At 41.9% G+C, this 22921-nt stretch overlaps 1 protein-coding gene across 3 annotated transcripts in view; it reads left to right on the plus strand.

Moving 5' to 3' along the window:
* The window catches only part of slc2a9l2 (solute carrier family 2 member 9, like 2), a 71657-nt gene that overhangs the window by 38150 nt on the left and 10586 nt on the right, over positions 1 to 22921 (plus strand). For 2 of the 3 annotated variants that reach the window (XM_060070481.1, XM_060070482.1), the window contains 3 exons: positions 1359 to 1469; positions 6442 to 6543; positions 8994 to 9069. In XM_060070481.1, coding sequence (XP_059926464.1) covers positions 1359 to 1469; positions 6442 to 6543; positions 8994 to 9069 — 289 coding nt within the window. The remainder of the gene's footprint in view (positions 1 to 1358; positions 1470 to 6441; positions 6544 to 8993; positions 9070 to 22921) is intronic. The other variant, XR_009528825.1, reaches the window with a different exon arrangement.

A 22921-nucleotide genomic window follows, 5' to 3' on the forward strand; every position in this document is an offset into this window, starting at 1 on the left:
CACTTATGCACAAATATAACTCAAACCGTGTCACAGTTATGTGGCCTTAGTAAATAATCTGTGACTTTTGAGCTATTAAGGTGGACCTACTGTTAATGCCTCGTTTGAAGCTGGTGGGAAACAATCTTCCAGAACAGCACAGGTGCATGGAAGAGGTTCACTTGGCGGGAGGGAGGGGGTAAACAAACAAGCATTTTGAATTGAAAGCTCCTTGCATGAAATAGGATTTTTCTCTACACATGAGTTACCCCCTGATGTTCTCTTATCATTAACATTCATGCCTTTCTCCCCATCTTACTTTTTCTCTTCCTCTGGTGTTATCTGCTTTGACGTCTCCTTGTATTCAATGCCATTTTAAAACCAGACCTTCCAATGTGTAGTTTCGATTTGACACAAGCTCTATACATATATTGATTTCACAGATTGTAAATGTTATTTATTCTCACATTCTGATGGAAAGGGCTACCGATAACCCAAATCACAAGGAAGCAGTGAATCCAAGTCTTCCCAGCAAATGTGCTATCCCACATTATTCATCATTATTTCCGCTGATACAATTTGTTTATTGTATCCTGTTATGGATCTTTCTTATGTCACTAGGCCCTTAAATGAGCCTTGCCTCCTCCCTTGGATCCTGTGGTCTGTTGACTATAGTAGTCCAGAGGAGCGTCGGATAGCCACATAGAAGCACAACAGGTCATTTGTTTTTTTTCGACATCTTTAGCCCCTTCCTTACCCTTCCTGCCCACACTGCTCCTTCCTGCCCCAACGGTCCCTTCTTGCCCACCGCCCCTTCCTGTCCACATTGCCCCTTCCTGTCCACTGCCCCCTCTTGCCCTCACTTCCCCTTCCTGCCCTCACTACCCCTTCCTGCCCCAACGGTCCCTTCCTGTCGACACTGCCCCTTCCTATTCACACCGCCCCTTCTTGACTATTGCCCCTTCCTATCCCAAACGGTCCCTTCCTGCCCATTGCCCCTTCCTGTCCACTTCCCCTTCCTGCCCTCACTGTCCCTTCCTGTCCACTTTCCCTTCCTGCCCTCACTGTCCCTTCCTGTCCACTTCCCCTTCCTGCCCATTGCCCCTTCCTGTCCACTTCCCCTTCCTGCCCATTGCCCCTTCCTGTCCACTTCCCCTTCCTGCCCTCACTGTCCCTTCCTGTCCACTTCCCCTTCCTGCCCATTGTCCCTTCCTATCCACACTTCCCCTTCCTGCCCATTGTCCCTTCCTATCCACACCGCCCCTACCTGACCACAGCAGAGACACCGCAATGTACACGACGCACGACGTGTACATTGAGACAGATGCCCTTGTATGGCACGTGCGAAAGCTGACGCCTGATGTGTGCTCTCCCACCAGATCTGGTACTACACCAACGGGATCCTGGCGGAGGCCGGCTTCGCAGGAAACATCATCCCCTACATCACGCTGAGCACAGGCGCCGTGGAAACGCTGGCAGCCATTGTCTCGGTGAGCATACTTAACACTTGACTTTAGTGAACGGTGTCTATTTGAACAGCCTGACTCCACACATCAATGTTGGCCAGGAGTCATGGCCTAAGGAGTGGACAACGTTCAGAGTCTGGCAGCAGACATTCAGCACATGTTGGTTTTGATGGACCTTAATCATTGGCCAATATGTTGCTCTTATTGGATAACCGATAGTGAAAAAGCACTGTTTGTATAGCTTTATGGTAATGAAGGAAAATAAATAGAAAAACATGCATATATGTAACCTCTACTATTAGTAGAGGTTACACATTTAGCCCATTTGAGCAGTAAGCCGGTTGGATCTGTACTGATCTTATTTAAGCCCTTTTCATCCCCATCTGTCCCTGTGCTGTTGCATCATCAGCTACCGCTAGTAAACGATAACAACTTGCTTTTCCCATGCTCCTTTAATTAGTGCTGTCTCTGCTGCCTGGTGATATTGTACCTCATCAAGCCTTTTTTTAAGTATATTTGTCTGAACCTATTTTTTGTGTTCCTCAAAATTCTACTAATTCTAGTTGGATTATTAGGTTTACAAAATAGAAATGCTTGAATGTAAAAAGTTAAATTAAGGTATTGTGGGCCCTCGAAGCACATGTTCAAGGATATCAACTTTAATGAAACATTTTCACTTCACATTTGGTTAGAACACAGGGCACAGCAAATCAAAAAAGCTTCACAAATATGAAACCAGAAAGATTATGTTAATGGATGATGTTAAAAGAAGGAATCTGAACTCTGCTTTCTTCAAAGATGAGTAGTGGCTTTTTTCTCCAGGGTAATCTTAGTGATTATCGTTGGCAATATTAAGCGTAACCGGAGTATACTGCAGTTTACTTATTTGCATTTTATTACCATCGATAGGTACCTATAGGGTCTTATGCTGCCATTTAAATCCTGTTGCCTTCTGTGCTTTGAGCAGCATGTTGAAACTGATATGCAATATATACGGCATGTAGGTTACTTCAGGATTCTGCGATTTTAACGATTCTATGAAAATGAATAATTTATATATATATCGAGCTCCTCACTCAATTTAGATGTGTGGTGTTCCTCATTTGACTGTCAAGAATTCAAATGGGCAGTGGCAACCTAGATAGTCAGGAAAGTCAGACAGGTCGGGTTATGTGTATCATATGCCAAATGCATACAAAGCAATGTAGGGCCTTGGCAAAATGTGTCGATCCAAACATTCTTTAAGCACGTTGCTGGTTACACAGTGGGTGGCTCACATGTTAAATTGGGCCTCTTTTGCTCAATATTTAAACTCTGTCTGGAGAGATGAGCAGCTTCTTTGCTTACAACACATTGTGATTAATGACATTTGGGAGATTCAGCACTAAGCCAAGAGAAGTTGCAGAGAAAACAACATTGTTGCTCCGGGGAAATTAATCCATGCCGCTAGATTACCTGCTGGAGCAGGGAGACGGCACTAGGCCTCATTTTTTTTTAACGCATCACAAAGTGAGGATAATGTGTGTTCTCTGCTCAGAGGTCTGCGAAGGATAAAAGGTTGAGTTGGTATTCAGGATTTCATGCTTGAGTACTGTGTGTGGGGTAATTGAATCCGAACTCCGAGCGGTAGCTCTGAGTTTTTGCATTCTGGAACCACAATTTAAATGTTTGTGTTGTATAAGTGGAAGTTGGCAATACATACTCATGGGAATAGAGAAGTATTCATAAGGTCATATTGGAATTAGTTAATGGAGCTAAAGTTGAATTACAAAATCAAATTAAAACTTCTGCATGCTTCTTCTAAGCAATGATAATATCCAGCTGAATATATTATCGGTGGACAACCAAATCCTCACTTTCTGTTATTTAAAAATACTTCTTGCTTATATATGCCACTCTATGTTATGTATTGTATGCATATACATAGTAGATGCATAGAGTACACCCTCATTTTTTTAACCAATCTCTCTATGCACTGGTTAATAAAAAAATAATTATTTAGCTTGTTCATGCTGTGTAGAGCAAAGAGTGTGCCCCTCCTTAACATTTAATCACGCATCAATGGTTGTTTTTTAACGTCCATCCATTTCTAATGCTCTACAGAACTGACACGTCTGACATATATAATGATATATCCCAGGAATATTTGGACGTGTCTTTTCTACACTTGGTATGTTGTCTTGCTCCATTGAACGTGAGCGTCTTGCATCACCTCGCCACCTCAAACACTTGCATGCGCTTGCTGTGGGCTTTTGCTGGGCCGGTTGCACTCTTGGTTTGGTAGGCACTGTTGGTGCCTACCAAAGGCGGGTGTGTTTGGTTCAAATATATATTGATATTCCAAGGGAGCCCTTCATCATGAATCATTGGAAACATATCGCTTGCATGGGCCTAAATGCTCTGTCGGTACTGAGCCTTAATCATAAATCTTTCATCAATAGATCAAAATAGATCATTGGAAGTAAGGGATGTCAAGAGTTATTAGCATAACTGCATAATATCAATATTGCCATTATTGCCATTGTCAATTACATCAATGACCTTTATGTGACCGCTCTAATGCAGAATAACACACACTGGATCCGCTGGCCCACCATGACCGTTCACAGTAGGAGACAAATGGTTTGCATCTCGTACAATAAACAATGCATATGCCATAACACATTACATGACAGCCCTGTTACAATGCCACGCCAACCTTGGACTAGAGATGTATCACAGCACATAATGAGTGCAGATTCCATGAGAGTAGACACCGAATACAGCTTCACAAGATTGTTATCATTATAATACTTTTATCCTGTGAGATTGTTGGCCAGTTCAGTGATGCAACAGACGTAAACCGAGCACTGATGTCAGGGCATGCTTGCGAGGCTGTGTGCTAGATTGCTTGATTTTGCCTCTGGTGTCTCCCCCGAAGGGTCTCAACAGGGATCGCACCGAAATGCCGCCCCAAGTTAAGGGCCAATGGCGCCTCAAGCTGTGGCCTGTTTTCTTTGATGCTTCGTTTGCTTCTTGATGTAATTGAAAATGATAACACTTTATCAGCAGAGCCTGCACACATAGCCAAATGGGCCCCCATTCAATTCTAACAATTGCAGCACTTGAGTCTACTTAGTGTTGCTACCAATTGTGACGTTGTTGATTAAATAAATAAAGAATAGACACACATGTTGCCCATTGCTTTCTCCCCTTACACTTAATCATCTTCAAGGGTTTGATTGTCCTACTTCTGGGTCCCTCTTGTGGGTCTTTAGGCAGGGGGAATGTACAATGAAGTGATACTTGATGCACTGATGCCAGTGGTGTGTGGTAGTGGTAATATAATGTGTCTGTCAGGCCACAGTAACTCTTCAAATTAAACGGTGCATGTTAGTCAGCAGCAGATTTCCACCGTTAAAGCTGGAGGTAAAATAGAACGACTTCAGCTGGAACACCATCTGGATCAGCCTTGTTGTTTTTCCATTCTCCTTGTTTTATTCCTCACCTCTGTCGGACTGGATCGTAATACCCTGCCTCCCCCCCCACACCCCCATTCTTGTTTTTGTGGAGGGACTCGATATATCTCCACTTCATCCCTGGAGTTTCTGGTGGAACCTGCTTTATATGCTCCCTGCGTCGGGTTCCAGATTGAGCCAGCATCCTTCAGGAGCGTTGTACCTCTTGGAATCGTAGGGGGGCAGGCCGAGGTAGCTCGGTCCCCATACGGCCCCTTAGGGAGTGAAGAAACCCCCTGTGTCTCCAGAGTCGGCCTTTCTGCCTGTTCTTCACTTGTATTTCAAGGTCTCTCCCCCGATACTTGACAGCCGCCTTTAGCTTTGGGTTCACTATTGGCCCTGCAGTCTGTTCATCTGAGGTTCTTCACCTTGGAGTCAAAAGCTCAATATCTGACTCATTCTCTCATACAGGTCCTGGTGTTTCATTGTTCTGTGTTGGTGTAGGTCTTAGAAATAATTTATTGATGGGGAATGCCCGAGTGTTTTTAAAAATCCTAAATTTATTGCAGAGCAGTAGCAAGCTGCTGTCAGATTTTTCTTTCCCAAAGATTTGTTGCGTATGGTTCCACAAAAACGATTATAGGACCGCCAAGGGCGCATGACAATTGGGGACCACCCTCCGCTACAAATCCTTATCCACAGCCACACTGGCACTGGGCCTCGGCGACGTCTGTTGGTCTTGAACCTTTCACCTCTTATCTCCTTATCGGCGGGAGTTAAACTGACACTAGACTGCTCCAGGATCCCCCCCCCCCCCCTGCCAAAGGGCTCCCTGAGCCAGGGCTTGGCCCGTGTTCTGTGTGTGGCAGTGTGCTGATTGTCAAAGAGATGAAAGGCTCAGCGCCTCCTGGGAACAATGGCGGTGTGAGGTGGCATCACCCAGTGTTTACCGGGAAGCAGAGGTACTGGGGCGCTGGGGCTCAGCTGCATGAATGACACACACGCCCCCGCCGTATCTGCATCACGCTCTGCTACCCGCGGGGAGAGCCACGGGTTACAGGGAGGCATTCAAATCCCACTGACCCTTGATCGACCTCCCGAATCCCCAGCGGTGATGTGGGATGGAGACAGCACCAGGAATGCTGGGCTCACTGGGCGTGTGGGAAGCAAAAGCTTTGCCTTCTGTTTCCACACTCCATGCGTGGGGACCCTGGACTGGGGGGTTGCTCCCTGGCCTTTGTCGGACCAGGAGTATAGGCTGTGAATTATTGATACCCATCTTGGAATACTGTATATATATATACACAGAATCATCCTCTCCAGGTTCCTTCTTTAAAGGTTAAGTCAATTGCAAATTGCATTTTATAAGTGATTTTTTTTAATATATATTCTAGGGGACTGAATTACTTAGAATTACTGAGACTAACAAAAGACATTTGAACACACTATGTTTTTTTATGCCAATAACTCTTTATGTGGATAACAGAAACCCTGACGTTTTAATCAGCCATAATAAGAAAAACACTGATGCCAATGTTATTACCCCTGCTTCTCCCCAGGGCCTTGTCATCGAACGAATTGGGAGGAGACCGCTCCTGATATTTGGCTTCTCAACAATGGCGGTGTGCTTTGGTTTTCTAACGGTCTTCCTTAATCTGCAGGTAAACCACTCAATACCCAACGCATACTCATACGGGGCGTACTTAATTGCATTGTAATTCATGCACATAGCATCTCTGCTTGTTCAATTTACTTAAAATGGATCCATGGGAGACAATATGGAGGAAAGGGACTTGGTAAACAAATTAGAAAGGCACCTAAATTTGGTAAACCAATTGCATGCAGAATATGTTTCAGAGTTTGCTAAACAAGATCCATTAAATTATTCTATGTTTGGTTTTTACTTTATGATTTATATAAGTGGATTATTACAGTTAGCACGTTATTAATAGTAGTATATTAGTACCTGCCTCATTATTATATTATTGCTGCTGTTTTGGTTACCTGTATTATTTCTTAGCGGTTGTGTACTAAACCATCTGCATGGCTAGGATCTACATTTCCCACACATCGATAAATTAATTGCATTCATCTTCTCTAAAAATCTCCTTCAGGCAATGCCCTTTCCATCTTCAATAGCTGATGCGTGATATGACTACTAATGCCAGTGCACTGAACACACTATTCATAATAAAGCCTTTGTGTTTGTACATAGTGAGACACATACACATACACGCACACGCCTGATTTCTCAGAGGGTATAGGTTGCCTGGACAGCAACCAGAGGATAACTTGTTTGGTCATCTGTTCTATTATGCACTACTCCTGGACTCAAAGGGAAATTCTACCCTTATTAATAATAATAATAATAATTGATCCGTTTTTTATAGCGCTTTTCTAAGTACTCTAAGACGCTTTACAAATAACAAAGGAATACATACAGACAGTACCGACAATCAAATAAAAAAGGGAAAATAAATAAATAAACAACACCACAACAATTGGCAACACATTAAGAGAGCAGGAGAGAGTGGAAGATGGCAAAGGATGATTTGTCAAATGTTGTAGGTGTTATTACAACAAGAATACATGCAAACATGCATACATGCATACATACATACATACATACATACATACATACATACATACATACATACATACATACATACATACATACATACATACATACATACATACATACATACATACATACATACATACATACATACATACATACATACATACATACATACATACTAGGGGGGTCCTGTCCTCGAAGATCTTACATAGTCTAATGTAATTCGTCAGGCCTTAACTATGGTCGAATAATCATTGAATCATGTATGATGTCTGTTTTTAGAATGACACAATGAAGCCACATTTCTTGTGACTTTAAAATAATGATCAGGGCTTCTCCCAGCTGTCGGCAAAGGTGCGGCACAGCCTCTCCGCTAAATACCCTACCGCCTCGCAAAACAAATCATAATTCAACTATTTCACAATATGAGGACAACATGCGCATCGGTTCATGTCAGCATCTGAATCAAATTTGACAAAAAATGTGGTTACCTATAAACCTAATCAACTATAATATAGGCGTATATAATATCCCATAATTAATGTTGTACGGTAAATCAAAGACTGGCTGGTCTCTGCGGCGATGGACAGCTCTGTTCTGTCTGCCTGTATCCACATCCGATCACGACAAAATGACTAGAGGCGTTTGAAAATGAAATGTGAATGATACGTCTCAGCATACAGAACAAATGTGGCCCCATTCAGTTTTGCAGGACACCAAAAAATGCACTACCAAGAACCCAGAGAATAGTTTTCACCAGTGCAAATGGTCTGGTATGACAGCTGCTGTTGACTCGTCATTTGACTATGTTTTTGAAATGCTGTCAAACCCAAAAGTTTTTTTCCTCAAACTTTCCTTCTTGAAAAGTGGTCTAGAATTTGCTCTACTTCGATAAGAAAAGGATTGGATAGTGCCATTACACAAAGGGGTTATTAAGCAACAAATAAGGACATTTTATTGAAAGCAAAACATAACCTAGCAAATTGCACACAGAAGAGAGAGTCAAATCCACACAAAATTCATTATTAAACTCATAGACTTTTCGTTCTAGAAGCCAAGCAATGCTGTGGTATTCCTCATTCAGCCCCTCATCCTACCGATGTAATTCCCTGCTGTTACATGTGCACAATGTTCGACTATTAAAGTCGCCGTTGACTAATGGAAAATTTGGAAAATTTGAATCAGTTGAGATTCGAGGTCAGCCCTAGTAGTAGTGCATATATACTTGCTTACTTAGAGTTGAAATTCCAATTTACCTAACAATAATGATCAGTGTGCCATTTCACAACTCACATGTCTTTAATGCTCTCTTTCTCTCTCTCTCTCTCTCTCTCTCTCTCTCTCTCTCTTCTCCCTCTCTCTCTCTCTGTCTCTCTCTCTCTCTCTCTCTCTCTCTCTCTCTCTCCCTCCCTCCCTCCCTCCCTCCCTCCCTCCCTCTCTCTCTCTCTCTCTCTCTCTCTCTCTCTCTCTCTCTCTCTCTCTCTCTCTCTCTCTCTCTCTCGCTCTCTCTCTCTCTCTCTCTCTATCTATCAGGACAGAGTATCATGGTTTCCCTACCTCAGTTACGTCTGTATACTGGCTGTAATTGCCTGCTTTTGCTCTGGACCCGGTAGGTTAAGACTTTTATCTTTTCAATTATATGATTCCTCTTTCATTATATGACCCCTCTCTTCTTCCAGCCTCTCTTTTTCTATGGTGCAGCAACATACATTAAACTTAAACATTCTGGGCCATGATTAATAATAATAATGATAATAATTGATCTGTTTTTTATAGCGCTAAAAAAAGTAAAATTGAATTAAATTAATTATTGAATTAAAATTGAATTGGAACACTTCCATTTTTTTTGTACCTGCCAGTCTCCCTGGCTGGGCTTTAATGAGCAGATGCCAATGCACATTGGGATGCTGTGCATGGGTGCCCTGGTTCTGGGTGGATGGTTGACTTTGGGTTTCAAGGTGAATGTATCGCTGTCACCACACATGTATGTCACCACACATGTATGTCACCACACATGTATGTCACACACGTGTATGTCACATTTGAATAACAATCTCCCCAGGGTGGGTTAATTCCTCCGCGGACATGACTATAAACCAACTGCCTCAGGGTTTTTGACCACGGCTCTGACCATTAAAATTGCAATCACTGCGCTGGTAAAAGACTGATCCTTTTACATAGAGCACACTGGTACTTGCTTCAGAGGAATGCAACATTTGCATTTTTTTTTTTACATACCTCCATCACCTGTGCATATATAGATATATATATAGATAAGAAAATAGCTTTTTGTCCCTCCAGCAAATGTTATTTATTGCATGCCTGCGCATATTCCAGACACAATGTTAAATGCTGGCCCGTTATGAGAAGTAGTTTGATTGTAAAGGTCCTCAAAACAAGGTGAGATTTCCATGCCTTGCCCTAGGACCTTTTGACTGGCTGTTGCAGAGAAGGTTATCGTCTTCTTTATTTTACATTTTGAAAGCTCAGATGTGATTTATATTCTGGAGAAGGGAACTAAGCCCTAAGCTAACTGTTGGGCCATGGACGTATAGCGGACAGGGAAATCCATCACAGGATAGAGAGACAGCAGCTGTGACAGGCGTTTCGTAATGACTTTTCACCATGGAACCCAGAGCTTATCTGGTATTTTAATAGTTTGACATGGATGGTAATTCATAGTTTTGATATGAAATGCAGTACTGGTGGGTTTTATTCTTCCCGAACTTTGCGTTCATTGTAAGCAGTCATTTCTGGTGAAAAATAAAAATGTAATCACTAGAACAAGCTTTGCACAAACAAACATTGTCCCATTTTACTCTGTGTACCATAGCGTTTCTTTTTATTCCAAGCTTAATATTAAATTGTTTGAATATTATATAACATATTGTTGTTTGTCACAGCTTGCCCTCCTGGTGTTTAACACAAATAAATAGTACTATAAGCTCTCGTCAGGTGCTCATTTAAATGAGCTTTTCTTTATCAGAGCAGGAGCATAAATTGACCAGTAATTTCTGTTTATATACTACGGAATATATATACTATATATTCACAAAGTTGGTAATTTGAATGGCAATAGTTTTTATTAAGATAGACAGAATATAAAGATATGTTTGTATCTTCTTGTCACAGAGGTGCTTTGACACTTCAAATAGACTTCAGGTCTGTGGTGCAAGAAAAATACACCTACATTCTGGCATAGAATGTTTGATAAAGTCACTCACTGGGAGTACCTTGACATTAGCTGTTAAGGAGCATGCTGCTGTTCACTGATGCCTCAACCCCTCAAACTGCCTGCAGCGGGTGTTACATGGATACTTAGAGCAGTGTCGGTGGTCAAACCTTGACTAAAGCAGCAGTAAACCCAGGAATCACTGGGAGTTACTGCCTGACATAGCCTCAGAGCCTTCTGAAGCAGAACGTGTCTTTACATTTCAATCACCTAGGCAACACACGGGCTGCTGCAAATTAAAGGATACCTTCAGGATTTTTTTAACCTGGACCCCATTTTCCCATCATTTTGTGTCTAAGTGAATAATACAGACAACAATTTTGTAAATTGGTCCAGTATTTAGCGAGAGCACCTGAGACATTGAAGCCACAAAACAGGCTTCCATGTCACAATAAAGTTTGAAATACAGCCTGCATGGCTAAATATGGCACATACAGTATACATTTTGAACTCTGGCGCTCAAGATTATTATTGTGCGGTGTCCCTTAAACAAAATAAAAAAGTATCGCCAACAACCTTATTCTACCCGTGCGAAAGATGCAAATTCATCATTTGCTCGAGTTGAAATATTCGAAATTTCGCCCGAGCAAACCTTGAACAAGTAACGTGAGGTGAATGATTGCTTCAATTTTTGATATGAACGCAGTTGCCCTCGCTGCTTTTGCGTTGCGGACTGCGACGTGATGTGCCTCGCAAGTTGGAATAACTGCCAACACAGGGTAGGGACGACATGGAGGAGAAACTAGTGCTGGCAGTTGCTGAATACCGGGAGCTATAATATTACATATGTATGATGTTTACATACATGATACATAATAGGTTTAAATAGATGTATAAATAGCCGTAAGGATAATAACAGTGATTTGGTGGTTGCCAAGTAGCAATACATAAAAACAGGCACCCAGCTGCTCTTTTTCTTAACTGTAGGCTTTGACAAAAAAATGCAGTGCGGTGTGCCTCGTGTTTTACCGGCTGCAAAATGACGGTCAGCGCCAAAAACAAGCTCTATGAGAGGACGAACATTGATTTACGCTAGGTGTAAACGGGATCCGACCCAACCATAGGAAGTGAACCAAAAAAATGCATTGTTGGTTGATTATACACTTTTGCCGTGACATGGAAATAATAACTCTATTCCGCCAGGTAGGCTTATGGGTTACTTTTTCCTACATTCATTGAGTTGCGTCAGAAGTGGCGCAATCAGTAGGTGAAAGCACTTATCAAAATATGGTCACACGACTATGATGCAATCGCTTGTGGTCACTCACGAAAACCCTCTAGTTCTTAAATTATTCAGTGAACATTCAGAGTTGTTTATTTGTAGGACACCAAAGCAAATTCAAAAAGCCCAACACTTGGCTTTCTCTTCGATTTCCCTTCCAATAGACGAGTGATCCCCTCGACTGCGAGGCATTTGTTCACAATGTTCGCTTCGCCTAACAAAGCGCAGTGTGAGCGCTAATGGAGCCAAATGAAAATGAAACAAAGTACAAACTTCCCCCCTGAATAGGACAGAGTCTACCGAGCTGCAGATGTGAAAGCGCCCGTAGGCCCAAAATGATGGGAAAATGGGGTCCATGTTGAAAATCACAAAGTTATCCTTTAAGGTGCATGCACACACACACACATGGGCGTGCGTGTGGACGGACCACAGCGTATTAACTTGGCAAGCTCAGGTAATTGCACTACTAGGGTAGTATAACACAATTTTGTGCTTTATTTCCCTGAATGTTTGAACTCAGAAGAACTGCAATGGGGATTATATCTCGGGGACACACACACACACACCCACACACACACACACACACACACACACACACACACACACACACACACACACACACACACACACACACACACACACACACACACACACACACACACACACACACACACACACACACACACACACACACACACACACACACAAAGACACACACCGGCAGCTGTATTGACGGAAGGCTGAATGCCATGTTGACCAAAATTTAGTCAAGCCAGGGTCAAAGCACTTCATTTCAGCCTTTAAGTCGCTGATTAAGGGGATGCTCTTGTCCAATGGCTGCAGATGTGGGGCCGTTAAGGGGCCCTGTTCCCTTCCACAAGGCGCTGGTGGTGGTGGGTGACTAATGAACTGTGACCTTCCACCATGGATTTAATGGATTTTTAGTGAGTGGAAATAAACAGCCGCAAACAATGGCTTCTGGGCGGGAGAGCCAGGATCAGATCCCTCCTGTGCACGCCGTCTCTCTGACACACATTCCGTAAGTTTCATATTTAACCCACACTGAGGGCCCTATCTTGCATCCAGCGCAATTGACTTTCTACACTGACGCATGTATCGTTGCTAGTTTGCAACTGGCGCAGAGCTTTCTTTTCCCTCCACCGCCACGCTTCGGTAAATACGGGGATGAGCTTGCGCCTCAAGGGGCGGTTCGGCGAAGGAGGAGGCGTGTTCTGGCCGAAGTTCCCTGGTGCGATTTTGCAGTTTCAGAAACCACTTTAAACCAGGAAATACCTGGTTTAAAGTCAGTGGCGCGTTGTTCAGATGCTATTTTAAGGGCGCATGCATAATGTTGCTTGTGTGCACCTCGCACATACACTTTGCTTCTCTCATCTACCTAGCCACATTCTTGGGAAATTATTTGGGAAAGAACAGCTGATACAGCGGTAATAAGTTGTACTTTTAAATCAATGCATCTGCACCGTACAGCAAACACATATTTTTTTTAACACAGACATCGTGTACAAGCCCATAACTTTTAGGAATGATGAGTATTTGATTGTGAGAAAACATTGTTTTACCACGAGTGAGTGTGTGTATGTTTAAAATAATGAATGAATGCGGGCGCGCTTGTGTGCATCCATCTGTTTAAACACACGCAAACTAAACCCGTAACGCATAATACAGTCCATGGCAATGTATATTAACGGGGGGACACATGCATATTAGGAACATAAGTCGATAACGATAATGCATACAATACTGGTAAGAAACAACGTTTGTTAATGTAGCCTATTGCGTATATCATTAAATAGAACCACAGTTACCGCATATCACATGTGTGTTAAGGAAGTTGTGGAAGAAAACGCTATTCCATGTGTGAATTAGGCCATATTATTTGGCCGTAAACTGAGCCATTTGAAGTTTAAAATTCATATGGTCATGCATCTGTCTCGTCGGAGACTGCAAACGTGCTGTCAAAATATCAACTCGTCAGATTCAAATGCGCTCATGGTTCTTAAAGGGGATGGGAGATGGCACTCTCATTGGTTTATTGCACGTTGCGCCCAAACCACACCTACGGGTAATTAGGCTACTTCAGACCAACCCTTTATAAATTTTCGTCGGGCGCAAGAGTCATTTATCCGCCAGTAAAATAACAACATCGCCATAGAACCGCCCACAAAGCTACTTGCGTTTGGAGCTTCTCACTTGCGTTTCAGACCGTTAAAATAGGGCCCTGACCCTGTGTGAGTTAATAAAACTCCTTCAAGATCACTTGGTCTAAATTTTGCTTATTAAGTACATTTGGAATGAATGTGTCATTCCATTTGATAATCTCATTTAACTTCGATTGGAGTGGATTTAAAATAGAATTTTAAAAGTGTGATTAATTGCGAGTTAACAAATAATTTCCCAGCATTAATTCTGACATTCAGATTCACACACACAGCTACATCGACACCAGACACATTGACACATTACGTCTGCTGGCACAAAATCACCAAAGCCTAAAGTCTTGTCCAACATGTGTCAATCATATTTGATGAAAAGACTTGGTCTGGATTTTATACTCATGAAAGTGCTATGGCGACAATACTGAGTGGCCACGCACCCTAATGTAAAGACAGGAGATATCCCTCCGCTGGGAGAAGATGGTGAGCTGCTTCACATTATACCTTGAGTGTCTTCAGATAGGGGAGTTTTCAGTCAACATGGGGAAAGCTGTCAAAGTTGAAAATACAGATGCACATACAGGGGCCAATTCAATGCCCTGTCACTTGAGGATTCAGTCAAGATACTGGAGAATTGGTCTAACAATTGTTTGACAGCTGACATCCTTGACAGGAGCCGTTAAAAGTTTCTGTATCCTTAAGCCATCATCAATTTCTATATATAAATTGTGCTTATGGTAAACACTCTGTTTTTGTTCAGCCTACATAAATGCGAAAAAGTACCAACCTTGCTAGATCCAAGTACCCGATTGAGTGGGACTCCCCTGTAACGTAGGGGTTCATGAGTGGTTCATTGGGACATCTCTCTGCTTGGGGGCCCGGGTCCCGGCCTGCTTTTAGGTTGGTTTCTCTGGTTTCTTTGGAATTAAACAGTTATTTATAGAGGTAGCCAACTAGAAAAGCCAGTGTAGAGATTGTTTGCATTTGTGGTATTTTTCAAAAGCTTGAGAAGATGATCCATTTTAATTGCTGTGGAAACATGTTGGGAGATGTTTCAGTGTATGGCACTAATGGAATTCTAATGGTGCTAGGGTGCACTGTAATTATGTGAGAAAGGAATAACGATTATTCTTCCATTCTTATTCCTTAATGGAAAAATAACATTGGGTTAAAATGTTCTCTGACACTAAATCGTAAACACCAACTAACAATAAATGGATTTTCCGGCATAGTGTTGGGGGTGAGTGTGTGTGTGGCTCATCCGGTTATCAAATGCAGCTGCAGTAGTGGAGCCTGGTTTTGGTCAAGCTATGACTACACTCCTTAGTCTTGAGGACAGCTGACACAGAATCACCTGCAAAAGAGAAGCAAGGAGACTCTTTGCACAACGGCAGCCTTTGTGTTTTGCATTAATTGCATGGACCTTATAAGCAGACTAGAAAGCAAGAAAATAACTTGACTTCACTGCTTAAAAGGTTGGAAGGAAAAAAAGAAAAATAATCAAATCAAATTAATATAAATATATATTTACACACACACACACACACACACACACACACACACACACACGCGCGCGCACACACACACACACACACACACACACACACACACACACACACACACACACACACACAGAAACATATAGTCGTATAGCGACTTTAGTGCACAAATAAGGAGCTTGTGTCGTTATGTGATCCATGATCATGAGCTATGAAAGGAAATAATGGCAGGCCCATATGTTTACTCTGGTCATTTTCTGCTATTGCATGACACTGAAGGCTGTATAGCGGCATTGTTCAACAGGTCTAATAGATCATTGGTTTATAAATACAACGCTCATTACAATCAGTGCAGTTATATGCCGGTCTGACTCATTCAATCTATTTCTCCACAATACACCACAATTTGTTGAATCGATTCCTTTCAGATGAGCTATGATAGAAAATGTGCGACAGGGTTTGAACCAACAATCATTTCCCAAATGTGATTGTTGAAATACTTTTTCCATTTAGTGTTTCTTTCTCGTTTTCCCATGTACACACACTTGCAACACAAAAACACACACACAGGAGGATCATCCATTTTCCTCTCCGCTCTTTTTTAATTAGTATTTAGTACGGTTTGCGTTTTGGTTAGCGCTCAGCAAAAGGATGAGCTGCTTGTGTTGTAAGTCTTGTGTGTTTTCAGTGCCATGAATTAGAAGCAGGGGCACTCTCGTGTTTTGTTTTGTGTAAAAAATAAATAACATGGAATATGCCAGAAAGTGACACCTTCTCTAGAGGAGGATTTTAAATTGGCTCCTGATGCATAAGGCCCATGCCTCTGTTCTTTATTACTAGTTTTAAATTTTAGAATTCAAATATCTCTTATCAACCGGTCATACAACACAGCCTTATGAAAATAGCTGTTCTCCTAATCCATGGTGAAAGGCTCAAGTTATTATGGTGCCTCCATTGCTGCTGCGACCACTTCTGGATGCCTTTAATGCCATCTGAAACCACTTTTATGTACTGTACACTCACCCTACTGCTCATTGTGCCCTGGTAGGCTGACAGACTGTTGGTTTCCTTCATAAGCTTCTCTCCTTTCATTGGCTACTGTCTTTTCACACTGTATCAGTGCTGCCAGTGCCAAGAGTCTTGCCTTTTCTTGGTAACGGTACCCTGCTCCATCCAAATCCATGCTATTAGCTCCTGTAAGTGATGACAGCTCAAACAATTAGAGGCGAAACACTATGTATGTTCCCACGTTAACATAAATGTGCTTTGGACCCCCTTGCAATCTGTTTTTCATTAAAGTAAGTTTTTTTTGTAAGCCATTTCAGGGCTACCTGATCCTTGTTTTGTTTCTTTTTGGTATTTCCTTATGAGCTGGCTTTATGATTGACTTTGAGGAACAAAGTAACATTTTGGCTGGGTTATTTCTGGAGCTTTTGTGAGCTGCCGTGTTCCTTTTTTTGGTATTTAAGTTCCCCCTGTGTAAATGGCAGCATTGGAAATGAGATGGTGCCAGTACCATGTTCGGTAACATTTTCTGAGACCAAACTCAATTGCAGAGTCATGGTGAAATCATTTGGAGTGATAATGGGAAATATTAAATCCAGAAACATGAGAAATGCTCTCTGGGGTATTAAAAGGAAACTGGGTCAGTAGGGAGAGACATTTTAGTCTAGTAAGGATGAATTAATACATTTAGCCCGAATTAAAATATCCTTAAAATGTATGGTAAAAGAGTTAACTAAGGTATGCATATATGCACAAGGTAATATTGTGAGGGTAATGGTTAATATAATAATGCTTATTACTTGATTAATTAATATAAATGAGTGGTAACAAGATTATAAGTTAGCTGTTACTTTATTTGACTATGGTTGGCTAACACATTATACAGGTCCAACATCTACAGTTAAATTGCCAACCACTTTTTTTACTCTTGTTAAAGTATAGTTTAAATAGTGTAACAATCCCCATACAATAAAATGTAACTTGATGGCTTAAACGTCCCTTCAGACCTTTATACTTTGCCTGAGCTTACTGTACTATACTGTAATAAGAAATGGAGTCATAAATGAGTCCCTTTGTGCTGGCTCCTCATCATTATAAATATGCATGGTCCAAGTTTGTTCAGGGGGAGGAAGAGAGTCATGTATAAGAGGAAGTCTTGGGAGATTATAGAGGGAAGAGATAAGGCATGCCCATAGCCAGCTATAGGGCTGACGAGGTCCAGACCTCGGTAATTTTTCTAGAGATAGAATTAGAAATCAGAAACTGTTTACAAAATCAAATTAGCAGTTGAGAATTTCTCAGAGATGAGTAAACGCAGTTGAAACTAGCCGAGCGCAACCAACACATTATTTTTCAAACCTCCTGGTAAGATGGCCACATGTTTACTAGTAGCAGGTTGTACCACTGTTTTGAAAAGCAGGTGATGTCAGGGGCTGCTAGGATGGAAATGTCCACATGTTCTTTTCTACAGCTCAGGGGTCATTTGTGGACTACATTGGAAAAAATGCAGTGTTGATTTACATAATTGATGATCATCATGTTTGTTATTTTATAGCTGCCTGTATGAAAAGGCGGTCCACTATTTCTCTTGCAACTCTGATGTATCTGTAATAAAATAATATAATATGCATAGACATTTTTAAGTACAACAGGGAAATATTGTCATAAAATATGCTCTGTGGAGTTCTACAATGATTGGTTGTAAATTTGTCAGTTGTGTCAAACTGGTTTTAGTTTGAGGCATTGTTTAGTTTTTGAACAAGCAGCTCCTCAGTGGAGAGGAGATTAACCAGAACACAGCGTGTAACAGTACTGGAATAACACACTGTGATACACACTGATGGGAAACAGATTGGACATCCACTTTCCTCTGAAGTAAGAACAACATTCATTCCCCCAAAAATATGTTTAAATTTATGAGGTTTTAAGGGTTTGGTAGGATAAACCTTTTTTCTTGATGTTTATGATTTATCATTTTACGTTGAATACCAGTGCAGTTACACTGTGATGAACACTCAAATCAAAGGGGACAGGCTGAATAATTGGACACGGATGCGAAAATAAACAAAGATCGATCACAACATATAGTCTTGCTGTGTGCATTGAGAAATCATCATCTTTGCCCAGAATCTCAAATGTCTCTCCGGTATCCCTGTAAGTAACGGCAGTAGAGTTGTATACCAAGTGCGTCGTTTGTCATAGCCAGACGGGAAAGTACCTATTTTCTCACTCAGTTGCATTTTAATCTCTGCAGGTGCTTCGTGTGCCTGTCTGCCTGCCTGTCTACGTGTGTGCGTGTGTGGTGTTTAGATAGTGCCAGAAAACTTTAGTGCCAGAAACTTTAGACAATCCATCCAGTGAATTGAAGGCAGCAGTGATGTCTGTGTACTGACACCAGCCCCGGCCTGGCCTCCGGGAGCACCGGGCGCTTTCCCGGTGGCCAGGCCTGCTTAATGACCTGCAGATAATAAAAAAAAGAGAAATGGCCCTCTGTCAGGCTACTGCACTTAGAAGCAGTCCAGGCCAGTGTTTCTAGCTGCTGTGGCGCGATTGTTCGTTAAATGCAAACTGTCAAGCATAACCGCCGCTTGAAGATGGATGGATGGAAATAGAGGTAGGGTGGAGCAGAGAGGGAGAGGGAGAAAAAATAAGGGAAAACCCCTCGCTGCAGATATCGACCAAAGGTTTTCAAGAAACTGAACAATCAATTAGAGAAGTGGTTGTCTCAAATACATTTGTGGCATAATTGGCATATCTGGTTGAGTTAGTGTGATCAATATTGTTTTAACAATACATGCCTTTTGTTGAAAATTGCAGTCAGTGAGCTGCTAGATTGAACTAATGATTGTATTGTTAAAACGATTGAGGCAACGTCTCCTTTCTTCTTTCTTCTTTGTGTTCTCACTCTGTTCTTTGAATAGGTCTGGAACTGTATTATAATAATCGTAAATTCAAAAATATGTTGTGCTCTTGCAGTTATTCTTTTTGAAGGAGCAGAGAGTAGCATTGCTAGTGCCACAATATTACTGAAAAATGGATGAGAGGAGCCCACTTGTTCAGAGCCACCTGCAGGTTCACAACATCTATTGGACATTTTATTTGAATAATGTATACAATCTAGGGTATTTTATCGTGAAAAAAAAAAGGTTTTCAACAGGTGTACTCAAACCTTTGATGGTGTATATCAGTCCACTGAAAAGGGTACTGGGCTCTTACTCTGTTCTCTGGATAGGTGGAGAGAGTAGCAGTGCAAGTCTAGTGCTAGTTAGGCAGTCGCCTTTGGAGAGAGAGATGGGTCTAGAACCAAGCGCAATGATGAGGTGATGCTGAAAAGGGCTCATCAATGCTCCAGAATGGCATTATCCTGTCAATGAAGCGTTTAAATGAGGGAAATCCTGTTGCTCTGATTGCACTGAAACGCACAAACATTGTATGCAGAAGCCCCATTGTGTTGAAGCTCAAGTGTCACACACAAACCCACGTGGTCGTCCCCAGACAAACTCTGTCCTGCAATATTCATCTGTATAGGCTATTCTATCAATGAACAATAGCAAGTGTAAAACTTTTATATCTTCCAGATACCGTGAAATGCAGGCGGGAAGTGATAATTGAATCTCTTCTCAGAGAATTATAGCGCCATAAAATGCATGGAGCCACATCTCTCATAAAAGGATGCTCTCTATAGATTGGTTTCAAACAATAGCCACTTCTAATACAGAGGATCTGTTTAAAAAACATTGTATGCGTGTGCGTGGTTATCTCTCCGAACAAAGAGCTCTCTGTATTCAGTATCACAATTCTGCTGTTATTGATGCAAATATATTATAAGGCCAAGTTATTTTGCTCAGACACGGAAAAATAACTTCAGTTTTTGTCAACAGAAAGAAAGTTTACAGACAGGTATAAACTAAGTTAGTTTTCCACTATCTATTAGTAGATAGTGGAAACCACTAGAAACTGTGTTTCTAGTGGTTAAAAACCCTTTGGTGTTTGAGCTCGGATTCAATTCATCACTTTTACTATGGAAATAGTCGTATGTATTCTATAGATGTACACAGTTGAATAATAAAGAGACTGTACCTGCAGTGTGTTCAGGGCTCTCATCAGGCTCCGCCGAAGGGCTCCAGGGGAGGGAGGTGGAGACAGCTCGGAGCCACACACTCACGAACTATAGGAGCCACACACTCACTAACTATAGGAGCCACACACTCACTAACTATAGGAGAGACACACTCACTAACTATAGGAGAGACACGCTCACTAACTATAGGAGCCACACACTCACTAACTATAGGAGAGACACGCTCACTAACTATAGGAGAGACACACTCACTAACTATAGGAGAGACACACTCACTAACTATAGGAGAGACACACTCACTAACTATAGGAGCCACACACTCACTAACTATAGGAGAGACACGCTCACTAACTATAGGAGAGACACACTCACTAACTATAGGAGAGACACACTCACACACTGCTAGGAGACACACAGACACACTGCTAGGAGATACACTCACACACTGCTAAGAGAGACACGTGCTCACATACTGCTAAGAGACACACACTCACACACTGCTAGGAGAGACACGTGCTCACACACTGCTAGGAGACACACAATCACACACTGCTAGGAGAGACACGTGTCCACACTGGGGTTTCTACACCATCCTTTTACATGCGAGATAAGTGGGGGATATCAGTCATTTGTGTTTGTTCATTTGACCAAATTAAAAATTCATTTGAATGTTGTTCCCAGCGGCAATGCATATAATGAATTGTACCGGGTTCAACGGAGTAAGGAGTCTGTTCAAAGATATCATGATATCATTAATAATTATATCATGCGTAATCAAGAATTACGCATGATAACAATGACACCCTTGATATCTGTGCCAATTGTCTGTGACCTATTAAAGTTTAAATAGCGCTTTCTATATGAGATTAGGAAATATAACTATAACTATAATCTGTGTTTCCAAATGCTTGACAGGTTGTGTTCATCTGGCTGGTGACTCCCACCTGTAAAGACATGATGGGAAACAAGGCCGTTTTAAATGGCTTGTAAGGGCCAATCACACTCTTTTCTTTTTTGTCTGAGCTAGCCTTGTTCTTCTAAAATCCAACAAGGCTCTCACTGTCTAATGATGATGAAATTATAATCTTGGCTTGGTGACAAGACTCAAGGGAATGAGTCAGTATTTAATTTCAAAACCAATCACACGTTGCTTTAATTATCAACGTCAGAAAGTATTGATGTTCATATTAGCTGAGTGTTAACCCCAAATCTTTCCTGTGTGGTTGAATTAACTTCATGCGAGAAGATGTAAGCTCCCTTAGGACTAAAGCTGAACAACTACAGTATGAAAATGAGTAGAAAACGGCATATTGCCAAGTACTTTGGCCCGATGGTCATGTTCTCATTAAAGAGCGTGACAATGCTTTTGGAATGAGACCTCGAGACCTACAGAATTCAGCTACCGGATATAAACAGAGCTGACCCTTATTAACACACCCCAATGGGTAACTGCATCAGCTCAGTATTCAGCCTCTGAATGTGAAAAAGATCCGAGGCTTGTTTAATGGCAGGCTGTGTTACAACATGAAGGACGACAGTGAGGTGGTGTCTGAGACCACCCAGACTGACAATGGAGGCAGGCTTCTGATGAAATCCCTACTGTCCACAGTTCTCCTTGGATTATCCTAGACATGAGCAAAACTGGACCTGCATACAAAACATTTATCTCTGTCCTTTCTTATTCTGTCATGGGGAAAGGAGATCAGCTCTCTATCGATTCCATCAGATAAAGCCCTTTTTTTTTTTGCTGTGTGCTTAGACTGCCTATGTCAAACCATACATAACTATTGCTGTGCCGACATACAGATTTTCAAGGCTGTTAGTTTTAGCTCAGGCCAGAAATGCAAAATGGGGACAGGTTAGAGTGGTGCACGGGACAACCCTGGGGGACTCTGGCAGGCTGGCACAAGGGGACAGGTTAGAGTGGTGCACGGGACAACCCTGGGGGACTCTGGCGGGGTTGCACCAGGGGACAGGTTAGAGTGGTGCACGGGACAACCCTGGGGGACTCTGGCGGGGTTGCACCAGGGGACAGGTTAGAGTGGTGCACGGGGCCAACCCTGGGGGACTCTGGCGGGGTTGCACCAGGGGACAGGTTAGAGTGGTGCACGGGGCCAACCCTGGGGGACGTTTTTTCTGTCTGACAAAACTATATAGCACTGTTAAGTCAGTAAACATACCAAGTGAAAGAAGAATAAGTGTTTTATTTATGGATGGTTTTATAATATCCATCATGTATACATTGATT

The sequence above is a fragment of the Gadus macrocephalus genome, chromosome 13 (assembly GCF_031168955.1).
Source record: "Gadus macrocephalus chromosome 13, ASM3116895v1".
NCBI classification, from domain to species: Eukaryota; Metazoa; Chordata; class Actinopteri; order Gadiformes; family Gadidae; genus Gadus; species Gadus macrocephalus.